The following is a 21,781-nucleotide window of genomic DNA, read 5'->3' on the forward strand; positions in this document are numbered from 1 at the left end:
GTCTGAGCAGTGACCTGTCACCACCTAATCCTACTCAGTCTTATCGGTTCTAATGGGAGGCGAGGGAGGCTAGGTGGGAGGATGGCCACAAACAGCCATTTGCTTATCTGTGGATGTTGGAAGGTGCTCCGGTGGATTATGGAATTCAAGGTTCTTGGTTTTTACCCATGAGGACACTGAGGCCCAGACTGGGGAAGTGACTTGGCGATGGTCACAAAACACCTCTGGGCAGATGCAGGGAAATAAGTCCAGCCCCTGACTCCCAGGCCATGGGCCAGGCTGCAGGAGCTGGATGTCTTGAAGTGTCTTGTTTGCATCTATGACTTTGCACAAATACAGTGAATCTGGCTGTGGGCCCTCAAGCCCTAATGGCCACAGCGTAGTGGTGCAGGGCAGTGAGCTATGCTGAAACAGCCACCAGAGTGACGGGAACCTCGTCTGCCTATGGGGGCATTTTCTCACGGCGGGATAGGAGAACAAGGTGACTTGTTAAACCCTTCTGCAAGACCATTTGCTCCTCCCAAACTCCATTTCCTCATCTGTAACCAGGAAGGGTAGTGGCTGGGAGGGCAGGCCCTGGGGTCAGTTGGCTGGGGCTGGAAACCCATCTAGTTCTGAGAACTTGGCCAAGCTCCTCACTTTCTCCATCTGTTGAAAAGAGATAATAATGGTATCTACCTTTGCAGGGCTGCTGTGAGGTTTCAATGAGATAACGGCAAGAGACTCGCCCAGGAAACCGATCATTATAACCCCTGGCTCTGTCTCCCCAGGGCTTTCTACCGGTCAAGTACAGCCCTTCTGGGTTTGACACCTGGCCCCATCACTTCCTAGTTCTGTGGCCCGGGACAAACCCCAGCACATCCCTTGAGTCACAGTGTCACCATTGTAAGCTGGGATGCCGACAGGACCTGTCCCCGTGGGCGTTGGGGGAGGATTCAATGCCTGTGAAACTCTCGGTGGGCACAGCGCCGGGCACACCCGAGGGCCTGGCCTGGCGCGTTCACCGCTGCTGATTTCGCCTGGCACAGACCGGGTTCCCAAAATATCCGCAGAGCCAGCGGAAAAAGGAGCCGGGCGGGCTGGCTGGCGGGCGGGCGGGAGCCTGGGCTGTCATGACGGTGTTTCCCACCCCTTCCTCCGCGAGTGGCTGAGGCCGCGCGAGAGGGGGCGCGCCCGAGCCGGGATTCGCCGCGCCCGCCCGCCCGCCCTCCGGAGCGGCCTGGCGGCGCCGCCCCTACCAGCCCCCTCCCCGGGCGGGGCGCCGGACGGTGGGCGGCTGCGAGCGGGCGGGCGGGCTGCGGAGGACGCGCCGCTTGCGCCTCCCTCCCTGCGTGCCTCGCCCCGGGCGGCCCGGGGCTGCCGCGGTGCGCGGGTGCCGGGCCCTGCCTCGCCGGCCATGGGGGAAGGGGGCGCCGTGGGGCGCCGCCGGCCCTTCCCCGGGGCGCCGCGGCGGCGCTGGTGGCGGCGGCAGCAGCAGCAGCAGCGGCAGCGGCAGCGGTGGTGGCCGGGCCGCGGCGGCGGCGGCGGCGAGGGCGCGGGGCGCGCCGCCATGGGCCTGGCCGGGCTGCAGGTGGGTGTGTCGGGCCCGGCCGCGCGGGGGGCGGGCGGCGCGCGGGGCCCGGCCGGGCCGGGCGGCGGGAGGGCGACGCGGGCTCCGGCCTGGCCCTCCCGGAGGCGCGGGCGGCTCACCAGAGCCGGGGCCTCGAAATATGGCTGCGGCGGGAGGCGCCGTCGCGGCGCCCGGCCCGGGCGGCCCCGCTCCCCGCCCCGCCGCGCCCTGAGCGCCCCCTCCCCCGCTTCCCCCGGGTCCCCCTCTCCAGGCAGGAAGATGTCCAAGCCCCGCGCGGTGGAGGCGGCGGCGGCGGCGGCGGCGGTGGCAGCGACGGCCCCGGGCCCGGAGATGGTGGAGCGGAGGGGCCCGGGGAGGCCCCGCACCGACGGGGTAAGCAGGCACCCTCCCCGCACCCCTGCGGCGCGCCCGCCGGGCCGGGGCCGCGAGCACATGGGCGACCCCGGGTACTCGCCCGCGCCGCCCCGGGGCGCCCGGCCGGGCCGCTTCCTTTGCTGCCGCCTGGCTGGGAGTGGCGCCCACACGGCTCCGCCATGAGCCTGGCAGTGTTTGACCTCGGAAAAGTTTGACTGCACCTTCATGGCGTCTCCGCAGCCCGAGACCCTACTTCCCCGGAGGTGGCCGCCGTCCCAGGCTGTGCGGGGCCTGCGCGGGCCCCTCGGAGAGGTCATGGGTCTCGCCGCCTCGGTGTTGAATGGTCCCCGAGGCGGCGAGGGCCCCGCGTTGCTTCTGGGGACGCCCTCCTCCGTCTGTACATACTCAGAGGAGGGGCCCCACGCCCAGAGACGTCCGCAGTGACCTGAACCGCCCCACCGCCCCGTCCACTCTCTTACTGACGCCCAGGTGCGGCTTGCGACAAAGTGGCCGCCCCGAATGCGCTGGCTGTGGCTCCTGCTCTTCCCAGCTTCCCCAGTCACCGTGAGAGAAGTCCTCCCGTCGCAGCCGTGGGAGACTGCGGGGCTGCAGTGATTTGAGAGGGGTCAGGCTCGAGCACGCATGGGGCTCTGGCTGTACTGACAGGCCCTCCAGCCGCCCTCAGCACCAAGTGGTTAATCAGGTTCCCCGGGGCCTGTTTCTGTGCTGAGTCCCTGCGGCTTCTGCCAGGGGAGTGAACTCCTAAAGATAGCCTAGCTCTTCACATGCCCAGGTCCTTTTGACCTCCCTGTTGCGGGTAGGCTGTCTCCTTCCTATATAGACCTTGGGTTGCAGCCGACTCTCCTGCTGGCCAGCTGTCCCCTTAGTGATTTAGAGACCAGGGCATTCAGGAAACGTTTCACTGGACCTGGGATTCTAAACCTGCTAGTGCTCTCCTGAGACAACGGGGGCTGGCATCCCCTGGTAGCCCAGTTTTTGAAAAACGGTGTGTCTGATTTTCATCTTTTGTATTCCTCCTCCTCGTGAATGCTCTAGGATCTTTTTCTTCAAGCCTCTTTCAGAATATGCTTTTGTCTTTTTAGGAGAACGTATTTACCGGGCAGTCAAAGATCTATTCCTACATGAGCCCGAACAAATGCTCTGGAATGCGTTTCCCCCTTCAGGAAGAGAACTCAGTTACACATCACGAAGTCAAATGCCAGGGGAAACCATTAGCCGGAATCTACAGGAAACGAGAAGGTAAGCTTTTGAAATGGCCTCGTTCTGATCCCAGCTGGTTGGGTTGCAGAAGCCTCTGTCCTCTGCAAGAATGCACATATATATTTATCCAGCTTTTTCAGTCTCAGATTCGAGAGGTTTGAGCCATGTTCTGTCTTGCTGCTGAAAGAGTGGCTTGTCCCAGGGTGTGTGCCCTGTTGGTCTGACAGGTTCTCCCTGCTTTCACAAGAGTTAGCATGTCCTTCAAGCTTGATTGTCTTGCTTAGTTGCAAAAATAGCATACCTGACCCACAATTAGAGAGGGCTCACAAGTGCTGAAGGTGCAGAAGTCATGAATTCGGGTTGTACAGACCAGGCGATTGCAGACCTCACTAATGTGTTCATGCAGGGAACTGACTTCCTTCCCTTTTATGAGCTGGCCTAGACCCCATTTCTTTTTCTTTTTTTGAGACGGATTTCCGCTCTTGTCGCCCAGGCTGGAGTGCAATGGCACGATCTCAGCTCACTGCAACCTCCGCCTCCTGGGCTCAAGCAATTCTGCCTCAGTCTCCCGAGTAGCTGAGATTACAAGCGGCCGCCACCATGCCCAGCTCATTTTTGTATTTTTGGTAGAGACGGGATTTCACCACGTTGGCCAGACTGGTCTCGAACTCCTGACCTCAGGTGATCCACCCGCCTTGGCCTCCCAAAATGATGGGATTACCAGCATGAGCCACCGCGCCTAGCTGCCTTGACCCCATTTCTAAAGTTTCTTGCCACTCAAGCGTTTGGTATTAGTCTCTGAAGCAGCATCCTCTGCAATGAGATTTGGAGTTAAAATATTGAACCCGGAAATACAGGGTTAATGAAAACTGTCTGGTCTTGTAAAACAAACTGAAACCTCTTAGACATCTTGCTCTAATCCAAATACTCCCTTTCAAAGCTTCAGTGGGGAGTGTCAGCTTTCCCCAATTCACCATGCTCTCTTCTAATTAAAACTTGTCTGAAAGAAGCAGAGCCTCTGGCTGCCAGCAGCTCCATACAAGGAAGCCTTGTGTTCGCTAACAGAAAGTGTCATAAATGACGATTTGGCATGACCTCTGGGGCCGGATCTGAGAACCAGGGCCGGGCAAGCCCTGAACTGGGGACAGGAGCCCACCCTGTGCTTGATTTCCCCCAGGTACACAGGGCAATATTGTTTTATTTGATCTTCAGATGACTTGGGTTCCAATCTTAAGTTTGCCACCTGAAAGAAGGAGGCTTAGATAGGTTGTTGCTCTCTTCTGAGCCTCCGTTCTGTCATCTGTAAATGGGGAGAGAGGAGTCTGACCTCACACACACAGGACTGTTTTGAAGGGTGGTTGCATCGTGGATGCCAGAGAGCTTTGTGATGGACTCCATGTGCCAGCTCTTCAACTCTGGACTGCCAGCTCATCCCTGGACCTGTGGCACTTAGAATTCCTGCCCATAGGGTTGGGGAGAGGCACTATCTATAAATGGTAGTTGCCCGGACTCTAGTCCTTTAAAATAGGGCAGTCTATACATTGTACCAAATGGTGGCCTGGTATACAAGCTAGTGTATTTGACTCATGGTTTTACTAAATGGCCATGATTAGAATTTTGGGTCAGAGTCTGGGCATGGTGGCTCGGGTTTGTAATTCCAGCACTTCGGTAGGCCGAGGCAGGAGGATCGCTTGAGCCCAGGAGTTTGAGCCCAGGAGTTTGAGACCAGCCTGGGCAACATAGTGAGGCCTCGTCTCTACAAAAATGAAAATTAAAAAAATTAGCCTGGCAGGGTGGCATGCATCTGTAGTCCCAGCTGCTTGGGAGGCTAAGGCAGGAGGATCCCTAGAGCCCAGGAGTTTAAAGCTGCAGTGAGCTGTGATCATGCCACTGCACTCCAGCCTGGGCAACAGAGAGAAACCCCATCTCTAATATAAAAATAAAAAGAATTTAGGTCAGCTGGACTTTGGAGACCCCAAGGTCCAGGCTCTTGTCCATAATTCTGCTGTGATACAGACTGAGTGACAGATGATGTTCACGGGCACCACATACTCCTGGGCCTGATGTCCTGGCTTTAATTCTCTCTGATTTCACCCAGGAAGGTGTGTAGAGGAGGAAGAAAGATCTGGATGGTTTTAATGGTTTTTGTTTGTTTTTTTTTTGGACAGAGTCTTGCTCTGTCTTACAGTCTGGAGTGCAGTGGTGCGATCTCGGCTCACTGCAACCTCCATCTCCCGGGTTCAAGCAATTATCCTGCCTCAACCTCCCAAGTAGCTGAGATTACAGGTGCCCGCCACCACGCTCGGCTAATTTTTTGTATTTTCAGTAGAGATGGGGTTTCACCATGTTGGCCAGGCTGGTCTTGAACTCCTGACCTCAGGCAGCCCACCCGCCTTGGCCTCCCAAAGTGCTGGGATTACAGGCGGAGTCACTGTGCCTGGCCTAATGTATTTATTTATTTTTCTGTTTTGTTTATCTAGATATAGTTAATATATCATAACGTTCATTTTAAAGCATTTGAGTTGGTGGTTTTTAGTATATTCACAGAGTTGTGCAACCATTACCACAGTCTAATTCCAGAATGTTTCCATCACCCCAGAAAGGTACCCATTAGGCGTCACCTTCGATTCCCCTATCCCTCTAGTCCAAGGCAACTATTAAAGCACTTTCTGTCTCTATGGATTTGCCTGTTCTGGACATTTCATATGGATGGAATCACAAAATACGTAGCCTTTTGTGTCTGGCTTCTTTAACTGAGCATCATATTTTCAAGGTCCATCCATGGTGTAATAAGTATCAGTGCTTCATTCCTTTTTTTTATCTTTGAGAAGGAGTCTCTCTCTCTCTCACCCAGGCTGGAGTGCAATGGTGCAATCTTGGCTCACTGCGACCTCCGCCTCCCAGGTTCAAGCGATTCTCCTGCCTCAGCCTCCCAAATAGCTGGGATTATAGGCGCACACCACCATGCCTGGCCAATGTTTTTATATATTTTTAGTAGAGACGGGGTTTTACCATCTTGGCCAGGCTGGTCTCGAACTCCTGACCTCAGGGGAGCCACCCTGCCCAGCCCTTCATTCCTTTTTATGGCTGGATAATATTCCCTTGTGTGGATAGGCCACATTTTGTTTATTCATCTGTTGATGGACATTTGGGTTGTTTCCACTTTTTGGCTATTACAAATAAGCTGTTACATTCCTGCATAGATTTTTTTGGGGACATATGTTTTTAATTCTCTGGAATAGATGCCTAGGAGTGAAATTGCTGGGTCATATGGTAACTCTGTGTTTAACTTTTTGGGAAAATGCCAAACTGTTTCTAAAGTGGCTGCACCATTTTACATCTGTGAGCAGCATACTATTTACTTAATTTTTTTTCTTTCTTTTTTTTTTTTTTTTGACAGAGTCTCACTGTCGCCCAGGCTGGAGTGCAATGGCATGATCTTAGCTCACTGCAACCTCCGCCTCCCAGGTTCAAGCAGTTCTCCTGCCTCAACCTCCTGAGTAGCTGGGATTACAAGTGCCCGCCAGTACACCTGGCTAATTTTTGTATTTTTAGTAGAGATGGGGTTTTAGCATATTGGCCAGGCTGGTCTCGAACTCCCGACCTAAGGTGATCCGCCCGCCTCGGCCTCCCAAAGTGCTGGGATTACAGGCATGAGTCACCGTGTCCAGCCTATTTACTTAGTTATTTAAAAGTAAAACATTTTTTAAAAAGGTAAGCAGTTTTCCAACACTGGCACTCCACAAGTGTTTTAAGTGACAGATCATTGCAATGTGTCTCCCGATACCCAGGTCAGTCTGCTGGGGCACCATGCTGAGAACTGCTGTGAACCTGGGGCTTCAACCCCACTAGAAGGGGACCTTCTTTTTCTTCAGAGTCTGAAATGAAGGGTGCCAGGCAGCTCTTGGGGAAGAGTTTCTGCTTTGTCACCTTACTTCTGTCCCCTAATGCTGTCCCAGCCTTCAGGAATGGAGCTTTTGATCTGAGTCTGCAACCTGATTCCTGAAAGCTATTGATCAAGCGCCCTTGCCAGCGTCTCCATCTCTGGTGCCTCTGCCTCACAGGCTCTCTATCTCCCATGTCAAGACGCAAAAGCCTAAAACCTCTGCCCAGTGTCTTGGTCAAAAAATCGAGCTGGAGCTAGGCACTCCTCCTGTCATAGCCCATAGCAGACACAGGGCTTAACAGGCCAAGGGCACTCCTGCCTGACAAACCCAGGATCCTGTCTTCTCAAAGCTTGTCTTAGAATGCAGCTGGTGGTCTGGAAATTGAGAGACAGAGTACAAAATAAACCCCTGTCTTTCCCCCACCTCCACCTGCAGAGAAAAGAAATGCTGGGAACGCAGTACGGAGCGCCATGAAGTCCGAGGAACAGAAGATCAAAGACGCCAGGAGAGGTCCCCTGGCACCTTTTCCAAACCAAAAATCTGAAGCAGCAGAACCTCCAAAAACTCCACCCTCATCTTGTGATTCCACCAATGCAGCCATCGCCAAGCAAGCCCTGAAAAAGCCCATCAAGGGCAAACAGGCCCCCCGAAAAAAGTAAGTGCCCCCTTCAGTCCTCTTCCTAACGTGGAGCAGTTTGGTTCCTCTGACCCCAGGGAAGCCTGCTCAGGTGCCCATGGGGGTTCAGTGGCCACCTCTCAGCCTCTCTCACGTCAAAGACTCAGATGATCCGAGTCATCAGCAGGGATGCCACTGTTTGTCAGATTCTGGATCTGGCATGGGTCCAGAGTTCAACAGCCTCTACTTCCTCCCCTCCTCACCCACCCCAGCATAAGCAGCCTTTGTTTTTTAAATTTATTTTTTTGTTTGTTTTTTTGGTGGTTGGTGTTTTATTTTTTTATTTTTTTTATTTTTTTTGAGACAGAGTCTCTTGTTGCCCAGGCTGGAGTGCAATAGTGCGATCTCGGCTCACTGCAAACTCCACCTCCTGGGTTCAAGCGATTCTCCTGCCTCAGCCTCCTGAGTAGCTGGGATTACAGGTGCGTGCCACCATGTCCCGCTTATTTTTGTATTTTTATTAGAGACAAGGTTTTACCATGTTGGTCAGGCTGGTTTCAAACTCCTGACCTCGTGATCTGCCTGCCTCAGCCTCCCAAAGTGCTGGCGTTACAGGCATGAGCCACCATGCCCGACTGTTGTGTTTTTTGAGACAGGGTCTTATTCTGTCATCCAGGCTGGAGTGCAGTAGCTCAGTGCAGCCTCAACCTCTCAGGACCAAGTGATCCTCCTACTTCAGCCTCCCGAGTAGTTGGGACCATAGGTGTGCGCCACCATGCCCGGCTAATTTCTTTCCTTTTTTTAGAGACAGGGTTTTGCTGTGTTGCCTGGGTTGGTCTTGAACTCCTGGGCTCAAGTGATCCTCCTGCCTCAGCCTCCCAGCGTGTTGGCATTACAGGCATGAGCCACTGTGTCCAGCCAGCAGCCTGTCTTTGAAACTCCTCTGAGGCCCTCATGGGCAGATGACTGAGTGACCCGCAGGCTGCAGTGGACAAAGGTGTTTAAGTGACATCATCTCCAAGGAGTTGTGTGCCTCCTCGGTGTGTGCCTTCTGAGGAGCTGCGTGCCTCTAGGTTTTCAGTCGTGATATTTATTTTCTCCTCTTCCCCTCTTACCCAGAGCTCAAGGAAAAACGCAACAGAATCGCAAACTTACGGATTTCTACCCCGTCCGAAGGAGCTCCAGGAAGAGCAAAGCCGAGCTGCAGGTAGTCACGTGCTTTAAATTCCAGTTCGTGGAGGGGCAGGGTGGCCCACCGGGCAGTGCTTGGCGTGTGCATATGTGTGTGTGTCCTGAGCCTTGTTTTCGTCATCTTGGGGCAAGTCTCTTGGCCCCTGTGGACTTGGTTTTCTCCTGGATCTATCGGGGATCCTCACAAAGCTTGTCCTGCCTTTCTGCTGGGGTCACTGCAGGGCTTGGTTAAGATACTCGTGTGAAGGAACCTTGTGACTTGTAGCATGTGGCAGGGAAAGCCAGGCGCGACTCTGAAGGTGGATTTTCCAGGACCTGTTGGCAGAGCCATTGGGAGCCTGGGACTGTGGGAAAGGCTGCCTGTTCCTTCAGAGGCTTGTCTGTTTTCTGGAAGTTTCCATGTTGTGGCCCAGGGTGGTAAACAGCAGTGGCTTGGAGCCACTTGCTGTTTGCGTAGCCTCAGGCCAGTCACTTACCCTGTCCATGCCTTGGCTCTCCAGTCTGTAAAATGGTACAACAATGTAGTACCTGCTAGGGCTGTGGTGAGCATTCAGTAAATGTGGTCATGCAAGAGGAACCCTTAGAACCATGCTTGGCACTCAGTAAGTGCCAGCTAACTGTTACTATCGCCACCCCTGCTTCCTCAGTGTTGTCACTCCCGTCTGCTCTTTCCCACGCTGCTGCCATGCTAGGAGCCTGCAGACCAGTGAGCAGCACTGGCTGGAAGGCCAGCTGGCCTGTGCGGACCTCCACTGCCAATGTTTGCAGAGGGCTGAGCTATGCATCAGGCAGTCAATATTTGCTGCAGTGAGGTGTGGTTACTGCCTTCCTGTGAAGGAAACCCAGGGCATGGCAGGTCCCTCTGCTCTTCCCCCTCAGGGACACCTGGGGCTGCCCCTCTGCTCTCCCTCACCCCGACAGTGACCACCGGGTTGGGAGAGGCGCTCAGGATTGCATCCTACACAGAGACATGGGGACCCCGGCTTTGGCAGTTTCAGCATTTCAGCCCTCATGCGGACTCCTTCAGCGTTCTTGATGTTAAATGCGCAGATACACAGTGGTCTAGTATTCTTTCTCTTTTTCTTTTAATTGATGAAGCTTCATTTAAAAAAATTTTTAAAAAAGGTCCATTTTCTTCCCCACAGAGAGCAGCTTTGGTTTTATTGCCTGAAAAAGGCAATGTCTTTCAGCCAAGAATGAGCTGTTTAAAACATTTGTCGGCAGTGGGAGGCTGTGCTAGGTCACTTTTTTTTTTTTTTTTTTTTTTTTTGAGACGGAGTTTTGCTCTTGTTGCCCAGGCTGGAGTGCAATGGTGTGATCTCGACTCACCGCAACCTCCATCTCTTGGGTTCAAGTGATTCTCCTGTCTCAGCCTTCTGAGTAGCTGGGACTACAGGCATTCACCACCACACCCAGCTAATTTTGTATTTTTTTTTTTAGTAGAGATTGGGTTTGTCCATGTTGGTCAGGCTGGTCTCGAATTCCCGACCTCGGGTGATCCGTCCACCTCAGCCTCCCAAAGTGCTGGGATTACAGACGTGAGCCACCGTGCCTGGCCTGCTAGGTCACTCTTAAAGATAGCACTGGGACAGGTGCGGTGGCTCACGCCTGTAGTCCTAGCACTTTGGGAGGCCCAGGTGGGCGGATCACCTGAGGTCAGGAGTTCGAGACCAGCCTGGCCAACATGGTGAAACCTTGTCTCTACTAAAATACAAAAATTAGCCAGGCATGATGGCAGGTGCCTGTAATCCCAGCTACTCGGGAGGCTGAGACGGGAGAATCACTTGAACCCAGGAGGCGGTGGTTGCAGTGAGCTGAGATCGCACCACTGTACTCCATCCTGGGTGGCTGAGCAAGACTCCATCTTAAAAAAAAAAAAAAAAAAAAGACAGCACTGCAGACGGTGAGGTGATGCCAGGCCACAGAATCCCAGACACCTCCCAGCCAGGGTTGGAGCTGTGGTGTGCCCACACACAGGGCCTCTGCTGAGTGCCCACCAAGGGCTGCTGTGGACTTTAGGGTGGGGGGAGCCAAGTTGGCCTTGTTAATAAGAAGCAAGAGTTTGTGCTGGGCAAAGTGAAGGCTGCGATGGGACAGGATGCAGGTCTGCTAAATCTTGCGGCAGATGAGCAGAAGGGAAGAACGCACTTGCTTCCCTAAACCACAGTCTGCAAACACAAGAAAGCTCGCCCTGTTCCTGGACCAGGAGCCGTGCTGTGCCCACCACTGTTTGTGTTGGCTCTGCTGAGTGCAGCCATGCAAGCTGTTGCTGGCCAGGGCAGGGAGGCCATAGCTGGCCGGGATGACGTGGCTGGAGCTGGTCAGGGTGGAGTATTTTCTGACTGCACAGATAAAGCCCAAGAACGGGACAGCTGGGGTTCATCTGAAGGGTGGGGTCAGTCCTGACCTGACTGCCATGTTGGGCCCAGGCTGTGGATCGAGGTGGGTGGGGCATAATAGGGCCTGTTGTTGGCCAGATGGTCTGGGGTGAAACTGCAATTCAGAGCCTCTTGTATACCTCCACTGAGGCTGAAGACAGCAGCCAGGGCGGGCCTGGCGCCAGGGCGTGAGTTCTGGGCAACAGGGTGGGATCAGAGCTGCTGGGTTTGGACACAAGGTGGGCCTTGGAGAGATGCCCTACCCACCAAGTGCTTCACTGCAGCGGCCCCTTGGCCCACCAGCCTGGCGGTGGGTGGGGTGGCAGCCAGCAGTGGGGCAGGGACCATGCCTCTTGGCAATGGCTGGGCTTCCTCATGCCCAGCTTGGCCCCAGGGCCAGATGTGCAAGCAGCCTGCTGATTCCATTCGGGAAGGTCCCCTCCTTCCTGGTCACAGGCGCTCCTCGCTTGCCCTAGTTCCAACCTTGTATCCCTCCCACTCCATCTCCCTCTAGGCCCATCTGTGGGTTCCTGCCAGAATTCCCTTCAGGAAACTCAGGGCTGGTTGTTTGCAGGCCCCAAATTCCAGGCCTTTGGGAGACTCAGCCTCCCTGGCTTTGTGCTGGGGCATCTGGTCTGGTCCCAGCTTCCCTCTGCGCATCTCCTACCTGCTGTGTTCGGTCCCAGCAGAAAAACCCCCATTCCGCTACCCCAGTCTTTCCATGATCACTCCCGTTTACATGGGCCCCTGTACTTCTCAGCACTCTATGCACACTTGCAATGAATGGGTCACACAGCAAGGTGGTTGTGTGTGTGATGGTGGTGGTGTTGCTTTGAGGGCCTGCTGTGTGCACTGTTCTAGACCAGGAGAGTCCACAGTAAACTAGACCAGCCCCTAGGGCTTGTTTTCGAATGGGGAGTAATTAACAACAAAAAAGACACCGGCTACTTTGGAGGCTGAGGTGGGAGGATTACTTGAGAGCAGAAGTTCAGTACCAACCTGGGCAACATTGTGAGACCCCATCTTTTGTGGTTTTTTTGTTTCGTTTTTTTTGAGACAGAGTCTCACACTGTCACCTGGCCTGGAGTGCAATGGCGCGATCTTGGCTCACTGCAGCCTCCACCTCCCGAGTTCAAGTGATTCTCCTGCCTCAGTCTCCTGAGTACCTGGGATTACAGGCGCCTACCACCACGCCCAGCTAATTTTGTATTTTCAGTAGAGACGGGGTTTCACTGTGTTGGCCAGGCTGGTCTCAAACACCAGACCTCATAATCCACTTGCCTTGGCCTCCCAAAGTGCTGGGATTACAGGCGTGAGCCACTGAGCCCGGCCGTGAGACCCCATCTTAAAAAATAATTAAAAAGGCCTCCCAAGTAGCTGGGACTACAGGTGCCCGCCACCACGCCTGGCTAATTTTTGGTGTTTTTAGTAGAGACGGGGTTTCACTATGTTAGCCAGGATGGTCTTGATCTCCTGACCTTGTGATCCGCCCACCTCGGCCTCCCAAAGTGCTGGGATTACAGGCGTGAGCCACCGCGCCCAGCCAAAAAGTTTTTAAAATCTTTTTATTTTGCAAATTTTTTTTTTTTTTTTTTTTTTGAGACAGTCTCACTCTGTAGCCTGTGCTGGGGTGCAGTGGTGCGATCTCGGCTCACTGCAACCTCCACCTCCCAGGTTCAAGCAATTCTCCTGCTTCAGCCTCCCAAGTAGCTGGGATTATAGGCGCCTGCCACCACGCCCAGCTAGTTTTTGTATTTTTAGTAGAGACGGGGTTTCACCATGTTGGTCAGGTTGGCCTCAAACTCCTGACCTTGTGATCCGCCCGCCTCGGCCTCCCAAAGTGCTAGGATTACAGATGTGAGCCACCACGCCCAGCTAATTTTTGTGTTTTTAGTAGAGACAGGGTTTTGCCATGTTGGCCAGGCTGGTCTCAAACTCCTAACCTCAAGTGATCCACCCACCTCAGCCTCCCAAAGTGCTGGGATAACAGACGTGAGCCACCATGCCTGGTTATGTTTTCTGGTTTTTGTTTTTTTTTTTTTTTGAGACGGAGTCTCGCTCTGTCACCCAGGCTGGAGTGCAGTGGCGCAATCTCGGCTCACTGCAAGCTCTGCCTCCCGGGTTCACGCCATTCTCCTGCCTCAGCCTCTCTGAGTAGCTGGGACTACAGGCGCCCGCCACCACGCCCGGCTAATTTTTTTGTATTTTTGGTAGAGACGGGGTTTCACCATGGTCTCGATCTCCTGACCTCGTGATCCGCCCGCCTCGGCCTCCCAAAGTGCTGGGATTACAAGCGTGAGCCACCGCGCCTGGCAGTTTTCTGTTTTTTTTAACATATGGTCTCACTCTGTCGCCCAGGCTGGAGTGCGGTGGCGCAGTCATGGCTCACTGCAGCCTCAACCTCCTGGGCTCCAGCAATCCTCCTCCTTCCTCAGCCTCTAGAGTAGCTGGGACCAAAGGTGTATGCCATCATACCTAGCTTATTTATTTTTTGTAGGGACAGAGTCTGGATCTGTTGCTTAGGCTGGTCTCTAACTCCTGTCCTTAAGCGATCCTTCCTCCTGGTCCTCCTGAAGTGTTGGGATTACAGGACAGAGCAACCGCCCCTGGCCTCATTTACATTTTAAAAGACCCCTCTGGCTGTCATGTGGAGAACTGAGTGTTCCCTGGGGTCAGAGTGAAAGCCTGGTGACTAGCGAGGGGGCCGTGGGAATGGAGATGGAGAGGATGTGGCAGGATTTGGGAATGTTCTTGAGGTTGCTCATTCACCATTGTTCCCAGCACAGACTGCAGCGCCTGGCACACTGCAGGTGTGGATTGAGTGTCTGGAAAAGCTGCAAGCTGGTTTGGGCCTCTGTGTAGGGGGAATGGGCTGAGCTCAGCAGTTGGTGTCAGGCTCCCGACACGTGCCATCTGGTTTGGTGAAAGTCTGTGCCGTCAAGACATGCTGGTTTGGGGTGAGCCACACTGGTTTGGAGCTTCTGATCTGTCTTTACTTGGTTCCCTTTTGCTCCATAGTATCTGTGCAATGGCAGAGCAGTAGAACCCAGGGTTAGGAATGGAGGTAGGTGCAGGAGGGGTGGCCTTAGAGGAGAAGTGGATCCGGGGGTGCCCCCTCCCAGTTCTCTGTTCAGGGCTGTATTGACCTTGGGGATTGGAGGCCCTCTTCTTATCCATGGTGGTGGCCTCCATACAGGTGAATCTCAGAGATCCTAAACAGAAGTATGAGCCATCAGACCAGAGGGATGTGGACCACGTGTGTCCCATCCAAAGGGCACAGCCTCTGACCTGCTGTACCTGATTTTTTTTCTTTTTGAGTTGGAGTCTTGCTCTGTCGCCCAGGCTGGAGTGCAGTGGCACAATCTTAGGTCACTGCAACCTCCACCTCCCAGGTTCAAGTGATTCTCCTGCCTTAGCCTCCCTAGTAGCTGGGACTACAGGCTCCTGCCACCACACCTGGCTAATTTTTGTATCTTTAATAGAGACAGGGTTTTACCATATTTGCCAGGCTGGTCTCGAACTCCTGACCTTATGATCTGCCCGCTTTGGCCTCCCAAAGTGTTGTGATTACAGGCGTGAGCCAGCCACCGCACCTGGCCCGCTGTACCTGATTTTCTATGAAGTCAGAGGCCTGATTTTCAAGTGTGGGCAAGTTGGACATTTTTTAACGTGCTGCATGGGCAACAGAACATACCTACAAGCCCCATTCTGTTCTTGGGTCCCCACTGTTTCCCTCCTGATCCAGTTGGACCCCAGGTGACAGATCTTCCACAACAGATGGGTGATGAGAAAAGGAGGGATACTTGAGGGCTTTGCCATCACTGGGGACCCATCATCCCCAGTGATGCCAAATGAGGGCAGTTGTAGCCCGGTGGGCATGGCCTGGGCAATCAGGGCTCAAGACCGTCAAGCTATCCACGATGGGCCTAGGAGAGGATACTGATGCTGTTTTTCTTTCTCTCTGCCCAGTCTGAAGAAAGGAAAAGAATAGATGAATTGATTGAAAGTGGGAAGGAAGAAGGAATGAAGGTAAGGGGCTGCTGTGCTTGCTGCATCGTAGCTAAAGCTGGAAGAGCTCACCTTCCCTGGTCCCGTGGCTGAGAGTGGCCACCATGTGGCTTTAACCCTCTAATGGCCATGGTGACCAGGCAGACTCTATTAGGTTGTCAAAGAGCCAAATACCAAAACTTGTTAAGGAAATGTCTTATGAAGGAAACATAAATGGGCTTTGTATATAAATGTTATCCAGGGGAAGCTTTTCTTAGAAATTGTGGTTAAACGATTCAGTGGCTTTTTGTACATTCACAATGCAATGCAACCATCATCCCTGTCTAATTTCAGAATTTTTTCATCCTCCCAAATGGAAACCCTTACCCATTACTTACCACTGCCCACCATCCCCTCCTCTCCCCTGCCCAGCCCCTGGCAGCCACTCAGCTGCTTTCTGTCTCAGTGGAGTTGCTCTTCTGGACACTTCATATAAATCGGATTATACAATATGTAGCTGATGCCCAGGGAAACTTTTAAAAGGAGAAACTAATACATTTTTAAACTCTGTTTTCCTAGATAATGACAATGCCCAAGAAATGTGCTTTTCTCTTACTGTATTTCAAGCACACTCAGTTTGGGCGAGAGGGGAAGTACTCTCCACAGTGGGGCTCAGATGGGCCTAGACTAGGGCTCAGGGTTCAGAAAGTTCCACTTCCACCCACCACCTAAAGGGATTCCAGCTTAAGTCCTGGGCCCCTCCAGCAACCCCATTCAACTCCATGTAGAACAGAGTGAGGAGACACAGGAGATAAATTGTAGAATGAGGTAGAGACCCAGAACACTGGGCCTGCTGTTCGCCTAGGAAGGCATAGCGCACAGCCCCTAGACAGAGAAACCAGGTGTGTGGATTTGAGCTGTGTCACCGCCTAGCTGTGTGGCCTCAGACACGTGGTTGTGCCTCTTTAAGCCTCAGTTTCCTCATCTACAAAATGGGGCAATCTCCACCTAGCAGATCTCTCACGAGCTCTGATGTAACTGCTTTGCAGATGAGCACCAAGGAACCACATTTGTGGAGTGAGGGAATGTTCTAGAGCTGGCCTGTAGAGACGGTTGCACAGCTGTATACACTTCATAAAACCCATCAACCTGTACAAGTAAAGTGAGTGAATTTTATGACATAGCTCAGTACAGCTGTTAAAGACTGGGGTAAGCCCCCAGCTCCCCGGAGACCTGCTGTGCACAGTGGCATCCATTGCTATTATGAACCAACACCCTCTCTTACCACCTTCTGACAGATTGACCTCATCGATGGCAAAGGCAGGGGTGTGATTGCCACCAAGCAGTTCTCCCGGGGTGACTTTGTGGTGGAATACCACGGGGACCTCATCGAGATCACCGACGCCAAGAAACGGGAGGCTCTGTACGCACAGGACCCTTCCACGGGCTGCTACATGTACTATTTTCAGTATCTGAGCAAAACCTACTGGTGAGTCCACTGTTGCTTAGAGTGGCTTTTCTGTCCTCTGGGCAGTGAGGAGAGGCCAAAGGGCCAGGAACTCCTGATTCTGTTTGGTGGCCAGTCTTCTGATTTTGTTGTTGTTGACTTTTTTTTTTTTTTTAATTTTTTGAGACGGAGTCTTGCTCTGTTGCCCAGGCTGGAGGGCAGTGGTGTGATCTCAGCTCACTTAGCCTCCTCTCGGGCTCAAAGAATTCTCCTGCCTCAGCCTCCGGAGTAGCCCAGCTAATTTTGTTTTTTTGTATTTTTGTAGAGATGGAATTTTGCCACATTGGCCAAGCTGGTCTTGAACTCCTGACCTCGGATGATCCACCTGCCTTGGCCTTCCAAAGTGCTAGGATTACAGGCGTGAGCCACTGCGCCCAGCCTGTTGTTGCCTTTTTTCAAAGCTGTGATGCAGTTATCCCCTGCTTCCTTTTTTTTTTTGAGTCTTGATCTGTCGCCCAAGCTGGAGTGCAGTGGCACAGTCTTGGCTCACTGCAGCCTCCACCTCCCGGGGTCAAGGTATTCTGCCTCAGCCTCCCACGTAACTGGGATTACAAGTGTGCGTCACCACACCCAGCTAATTCTTATGTTTTTTTTTAGTAGAGACGGGATTTCATTATGTTGGCCAGGCTGGTCTGACCTCAGGTGGTCTGCCCGCCTCAGCCTCCCAAAGTTCTGGGATTACAGGTGTCAGCCACTGCTCCTGGCCCCAGCTTCTCTTTTTTTTGAGACGGAGTCTCGTTCTGTCACCCAGGCTGGAGTGCAGTGGTGCAATCTTGGCTTACTGCAACCTCCACCTCCCAGGTTCAAGCGATTCTCCTGCCTCAGCCTCCTGAGTAGCTGGGACTACACGCACATGCCACCATGCCCAGCTAATTTTTTGTATTTTTAGTAGAGATGGAGTTTCACTGTGTTAGCCAGGATGGTCTCGTTCTCCTAACCTTGTGACCTGCCCGCATTGGCCTCCCAAAGTGCTGGGATTACAGGTATGAGCCACCATGCCTGGCCCCAGCTTCCCATTTTTAGTGTTTGGAATTAGAGCTGTCCTGGATGTTATCTCATCCAAGGGGAGAAGTGGGCTAGTCACATGAAAACCTGTTAAGCAGCTCACCTGGCTCTCCTTCAGGGCATTTGGCCAGAGCAGCTCTGGAAATCACTAATTGCTCTTTCCTGGCTAGGACCAGTGGAGTTGATTTTTTTTTTTTTCTTTTTGAGATGGAGTTTCACTCTTGTTGTCCAGGCTGGAGTGCAGTGGCGCGATCTTGGCTCACTGCAACCTCCACTTCTGAAGTTTAAGCAATTCTCCTGCCTCAGCCTCCCAAGTAACTGGGATTACAGGCATGCACCGCCACGCCCAGCTAATTTTGTATTTTTAGCACAGACAGGGTTTCACTATGGTGGCCGGGCTGGTTTTGAAATCCTGACCTCAGGTAATCCACCCACCTCAGCCTCCCAGAGTGCTGGGATTACAGGCGTGAGCCACCACGCCCGTCGTGGTTGATTTTTTTTATCCATTTATTTTGTGAAACTCTACCATTTCCTCCTGTGCCTCCATAAAGAGCCCTTTGGGTCCTACCCCTTCCCCCCACCCAGGGCCTGTGCAGGCTCTCAAAAATAGCTTTGTGGGCCAGGCATGGTAGCTCATGCCTGTGATCCCAGCACTTTGGGTGGCCGAGGTGGATGGATCATGAAGGTCAGGAGCTCGAGACCAACTTGGCAAAACCCCATCTCTACTAAACATACAAAAAAGTTAGCCTGGCATGGTGTCGCACCCTTCTAATCCCAGTGACTCAGGAGGCTGAGGCAGGAGAATTGCCTTACCCCAGGAGGCAGAGGTTGCAGTGAGCTGAGATCACGCCACTGCACTCCAGCTTAGGCGACAGAGCAAGACTCCATCTCGGAAAAAAAAAAAAAATGGCTTTGTGAACTGGGCCAGGCACAGTGGCTCATGCCTGTAATCCCAGTACTTTTGGAGGCTGAGGCAGGAAGATTGATAGAACCCAGGAGTTTGAGACCTGGGCAACATAGGGATATACCCTGCCTCTACAAAAATTTTAAAAATTTAAGAAAATTAGCCAGGCATGGTGGTGAACACCTGTAGTCCTAGCAACTCAGGAGGCTGAGGTAGGACAATCACTTGAGCCTAGGAGGTTGAGGCTACAGAGAGCCGTGATCACCCCACTGCACTCTAGCCTGGGCAACAGAGCGAGACCCTGTCTCAAAAAAAAAAAAAAAAAAAAAATGCTGGCCACGCACAGTGCCTCACGCCTGTTATCCCAGCACTTTGGGAGGCCAAGGCGGGCAGATTACCTGAAGTCAGGAGTTCGAGACCAGCCTGACCAACATGGTGAAACCCTGTTTCTACTAAAAATACAAAAATTAGCTGGGCGTATTGGTATGTACCTGTAGTCCCAGCTACTTGGGAGGCTGAGACAGGAGAATCTCTTGAACCTGGGAGGTGGAGGTTGCAGTGAGCCGAGATCGCGCCATTGCAGTCCAGCCTGGGCGACAGAGCAAGACTCTGTCTCAAAAAAACAAAACAAAACAAAACAAAACCCCATCTCTACTAAAAATACAAAAATCAGCTGGGTGTGGTGGTGCGTGCCTATAGTCCCAGCTACTTGGGAGGCTGAGGCAGGAGAATTGCTTGAACCTGGGAGGCAGAGGTTGCAGTGAGCTGAGATCGCGTCACTGCACTCCAGCCTGGGCGACAGAGCGACAAGACTCCCTGTCAAAAAAAAAAAAAAAATTGCTTTGCGAATTGAGCCAGACCTGGTGGCTCATGCATGTAATCTCAAAAACTCAGGAGGCCAAGGCCAGAGGATCACTTGAGCCCAGGAGTTTGAGACCAGCCTGGGCAATATAGGGAGACCTTGTCTCTACAAAAACAATTAAAAATTAGCCTGATATGGTGGCATGTACCTGTGGTCAAAGCTACTCGGGAGGCTGAGGTAGGAGGATGACTTGAGCCTGGGAGGTGGAGCCTGCGGTGAGCCATGGTCGTGCCACTGCACTCCAGCCTGGGTGACGGAGCGAGACCCCCTCTAAAAAGGAAAAGGAAAATAGCTTTATGAATTGAGTCTTTCCAAAACACATGGCTTTAAATCAACATCCCACCAGAGCTGAGCACAAGTGTGACTCTCTCCAGGTTAAAAAGCCTCTTTATCCATTTAATCCTCTCTGGCCCTCCCTCCCCCCCCCAGCGTGGATGCAACTAGAGAGACAAATCGCCTAGGAAGACTGATCAATCACAGCAAATGTGGGAACTGCCAAACCAAACTGCACGACATCGACGGCGTACCTCACCTCATCCTTATCGCCTCCCGAGACATCGCGGCTGGGGAGGAGCTCCTGTATGACTATGGGGACCGCAGCAAGGCTTCCATTGAAGCCCACCCGTGGCTGAAGCATTAACCGGTGGGCCCCGCGCCCTCCCCGCCCCACCTTCCCTTCTTCAAAGGACAAAGTGCCCTCAAAGGGAATTGAATTTTTTTTTTACACACTTAATCTTAGCAGATTACTTCAGATGTTTTTAAAAAGTATATTAAGATGCCTTTTCACTGTAGTATTTAAATATCTGTTACAGGTTTCCAAGGTGGACTTGAACAGATGGCCTTATATTACCAAAACTTTTATATTCTAGTTGTTTTTGTACTTTTTTTGCATACAAGCCGAACGTTTGTGCTTCCCGTGCATGCAGTCAAAGACTCAGCACAGGTTTTAGAGGAAAGAGTCAAACATGAACTAGGAAGCCAGGTGAGTCTCCTTTCTCCAGTGGAAGAGCCGGGACCTTCCCCCTGCACCCCAGACATCCAGGGACGGGGTGTGAGGAAGATGCTGCCTCCCAATGGCCTGGACGGGATATTTCCAAGCTCTTGTTGTCCTAATGTCTCGACAGGCGCTCACTGAAGTGTATGAATATTTTTTAAAAAGGTTTTGCAGTAAGCTAGTCTTCCCCTCTGCTTTCTCTAAAGCTTACTGAGCCCTGGGCTCCGAGCACGGGCCGGGCATAGATTTCCTCTTCCACAAGCTGCCGCTTTTCTGGGCACCTTGAAGCATCAGGGCGCGAAATCAAACTAGATGTGGGCAGGGAGAGTGTTGCTTACCTGCCCTGCTGGGGCAGGGTTTCCTGCAACTGGGTTAATTCTTTATAGAAATGTGAACACTGAATTTATTTTAAAAAAAATAAAAATTAAAAAAAATTAAAAATAAATTTAAAAAAACCACAGAAAACAACTTACATGTATATAGGTCTTGAAGTGAGTGAAGTGGCTGCTTTTTTTTGTTTGTTTTTTGTTTTTTTTTTGCTTTTTTTTTTGCTTTTTGTAGAAGAGATTGAGAATGGTACTCTAATCAAAAATAAAGTTTTGTAGTGGGACCAGAAATTACTTACCTAACATCCACCCCCATTCCCCCTCATCCTGCTGGGGTTGAAAGTTCCAGACCTGCTGTCGAGGCCTTGTGTTTGTCAGACACCCAGTGTCCTGCAAGGACGCAACTGTGAGCTGAGGTGTGAGCCTAGGAGCCCAGGACCCCTGACCCCAGCTGCGGCTGCCAGCCTCAGAAAGGCACCCAGGTGTGCAGGGGAGCACGCAGGGCCCGGCGGCCCCCAGGAATCAAGGATAAGGCTAAGGTTTTCACCTTAACTCTGAAGGCAGGAGGAGTAGGTGGCTGCTTCCTCCCGCCCTTCACAGAACTGATTCTCACTCACTGTCCCTTCAGTCCAGGGGTCCGGGGCTCAGGAGCCATGACCTGGTGTCTTCTGCCCACCCTGGTCCCAGGTAAATGTGAATGGAGACAGGTATGAGAGCCTGTCCTCGTCTTTGATTCCCCCCCAACCCCACCTCGGGCCTCACGACGGTGCTACCTAAGAAAGTCTTCCCTCCCACCCCCCCGCTAGCCTGGTCAGTGGTCAGCAAATTGGAAGAGGATCCGATGAGAGTGTAAATGTGAGACACAATGTCTTGATTATACCTGTTTGTGGTTTAGCTTTGTATTTAAACAAGGAAATAAACTTGAAAATTATTTGTCATCATAAAAATGAAACAAATTAAAATATTTATTGCCAGGCAA

At 52.5% G+C, this 21,781-nt stretch overlaps 1 protein-coding gene across 1 annotated transcript; it reads left to right on the plus strand.

Moving 5' to 3' along the window:
* Positions 1-1,526: 1,526 nt before the first annotated feature.
* KMT5A (lysine methyltransferase 5A) lies at positions 1,527-21,781 on the plus strand. Its single transcript, XM_030821610.1, has 8 exons — positions 1,527-1,570; positions 1,821-1,942; positions 3,028-3,184; positions 7,468-7,687; positions 8,768-8,855; positions 15,187-15,246; positions 16,503-16,693; positions 19,912-21,781. The coding sequence occupies exons 2-8, from the start codon at positions 1,829-1,831 to the stop codon at positions 20,120-20,122; spliced, it is 1,041 nt and encodes a 346-aa protein (XP_030677470.1). The 5' UTR covers positions 1,527-1,570; positions 1,821-1,828; the 3' UTR covers positions 20,123-21,781.

The sequence above is a fragment of the Nomascus leucogenys genome, chromosome 10, assembly GCF_006542625.1.
Source record: "Nomascus leucogenys isolate Asia chromosome 10, Asia_NLE_v1, whole genome shotgun sequence".
In the NCBI taxonomy this organism is placed as follows: Eukaryota; Metazoa; Chordata; class Mammalia; order Primates; family Hylobatidae; genus Nomascus; species Nomascus leucogenys.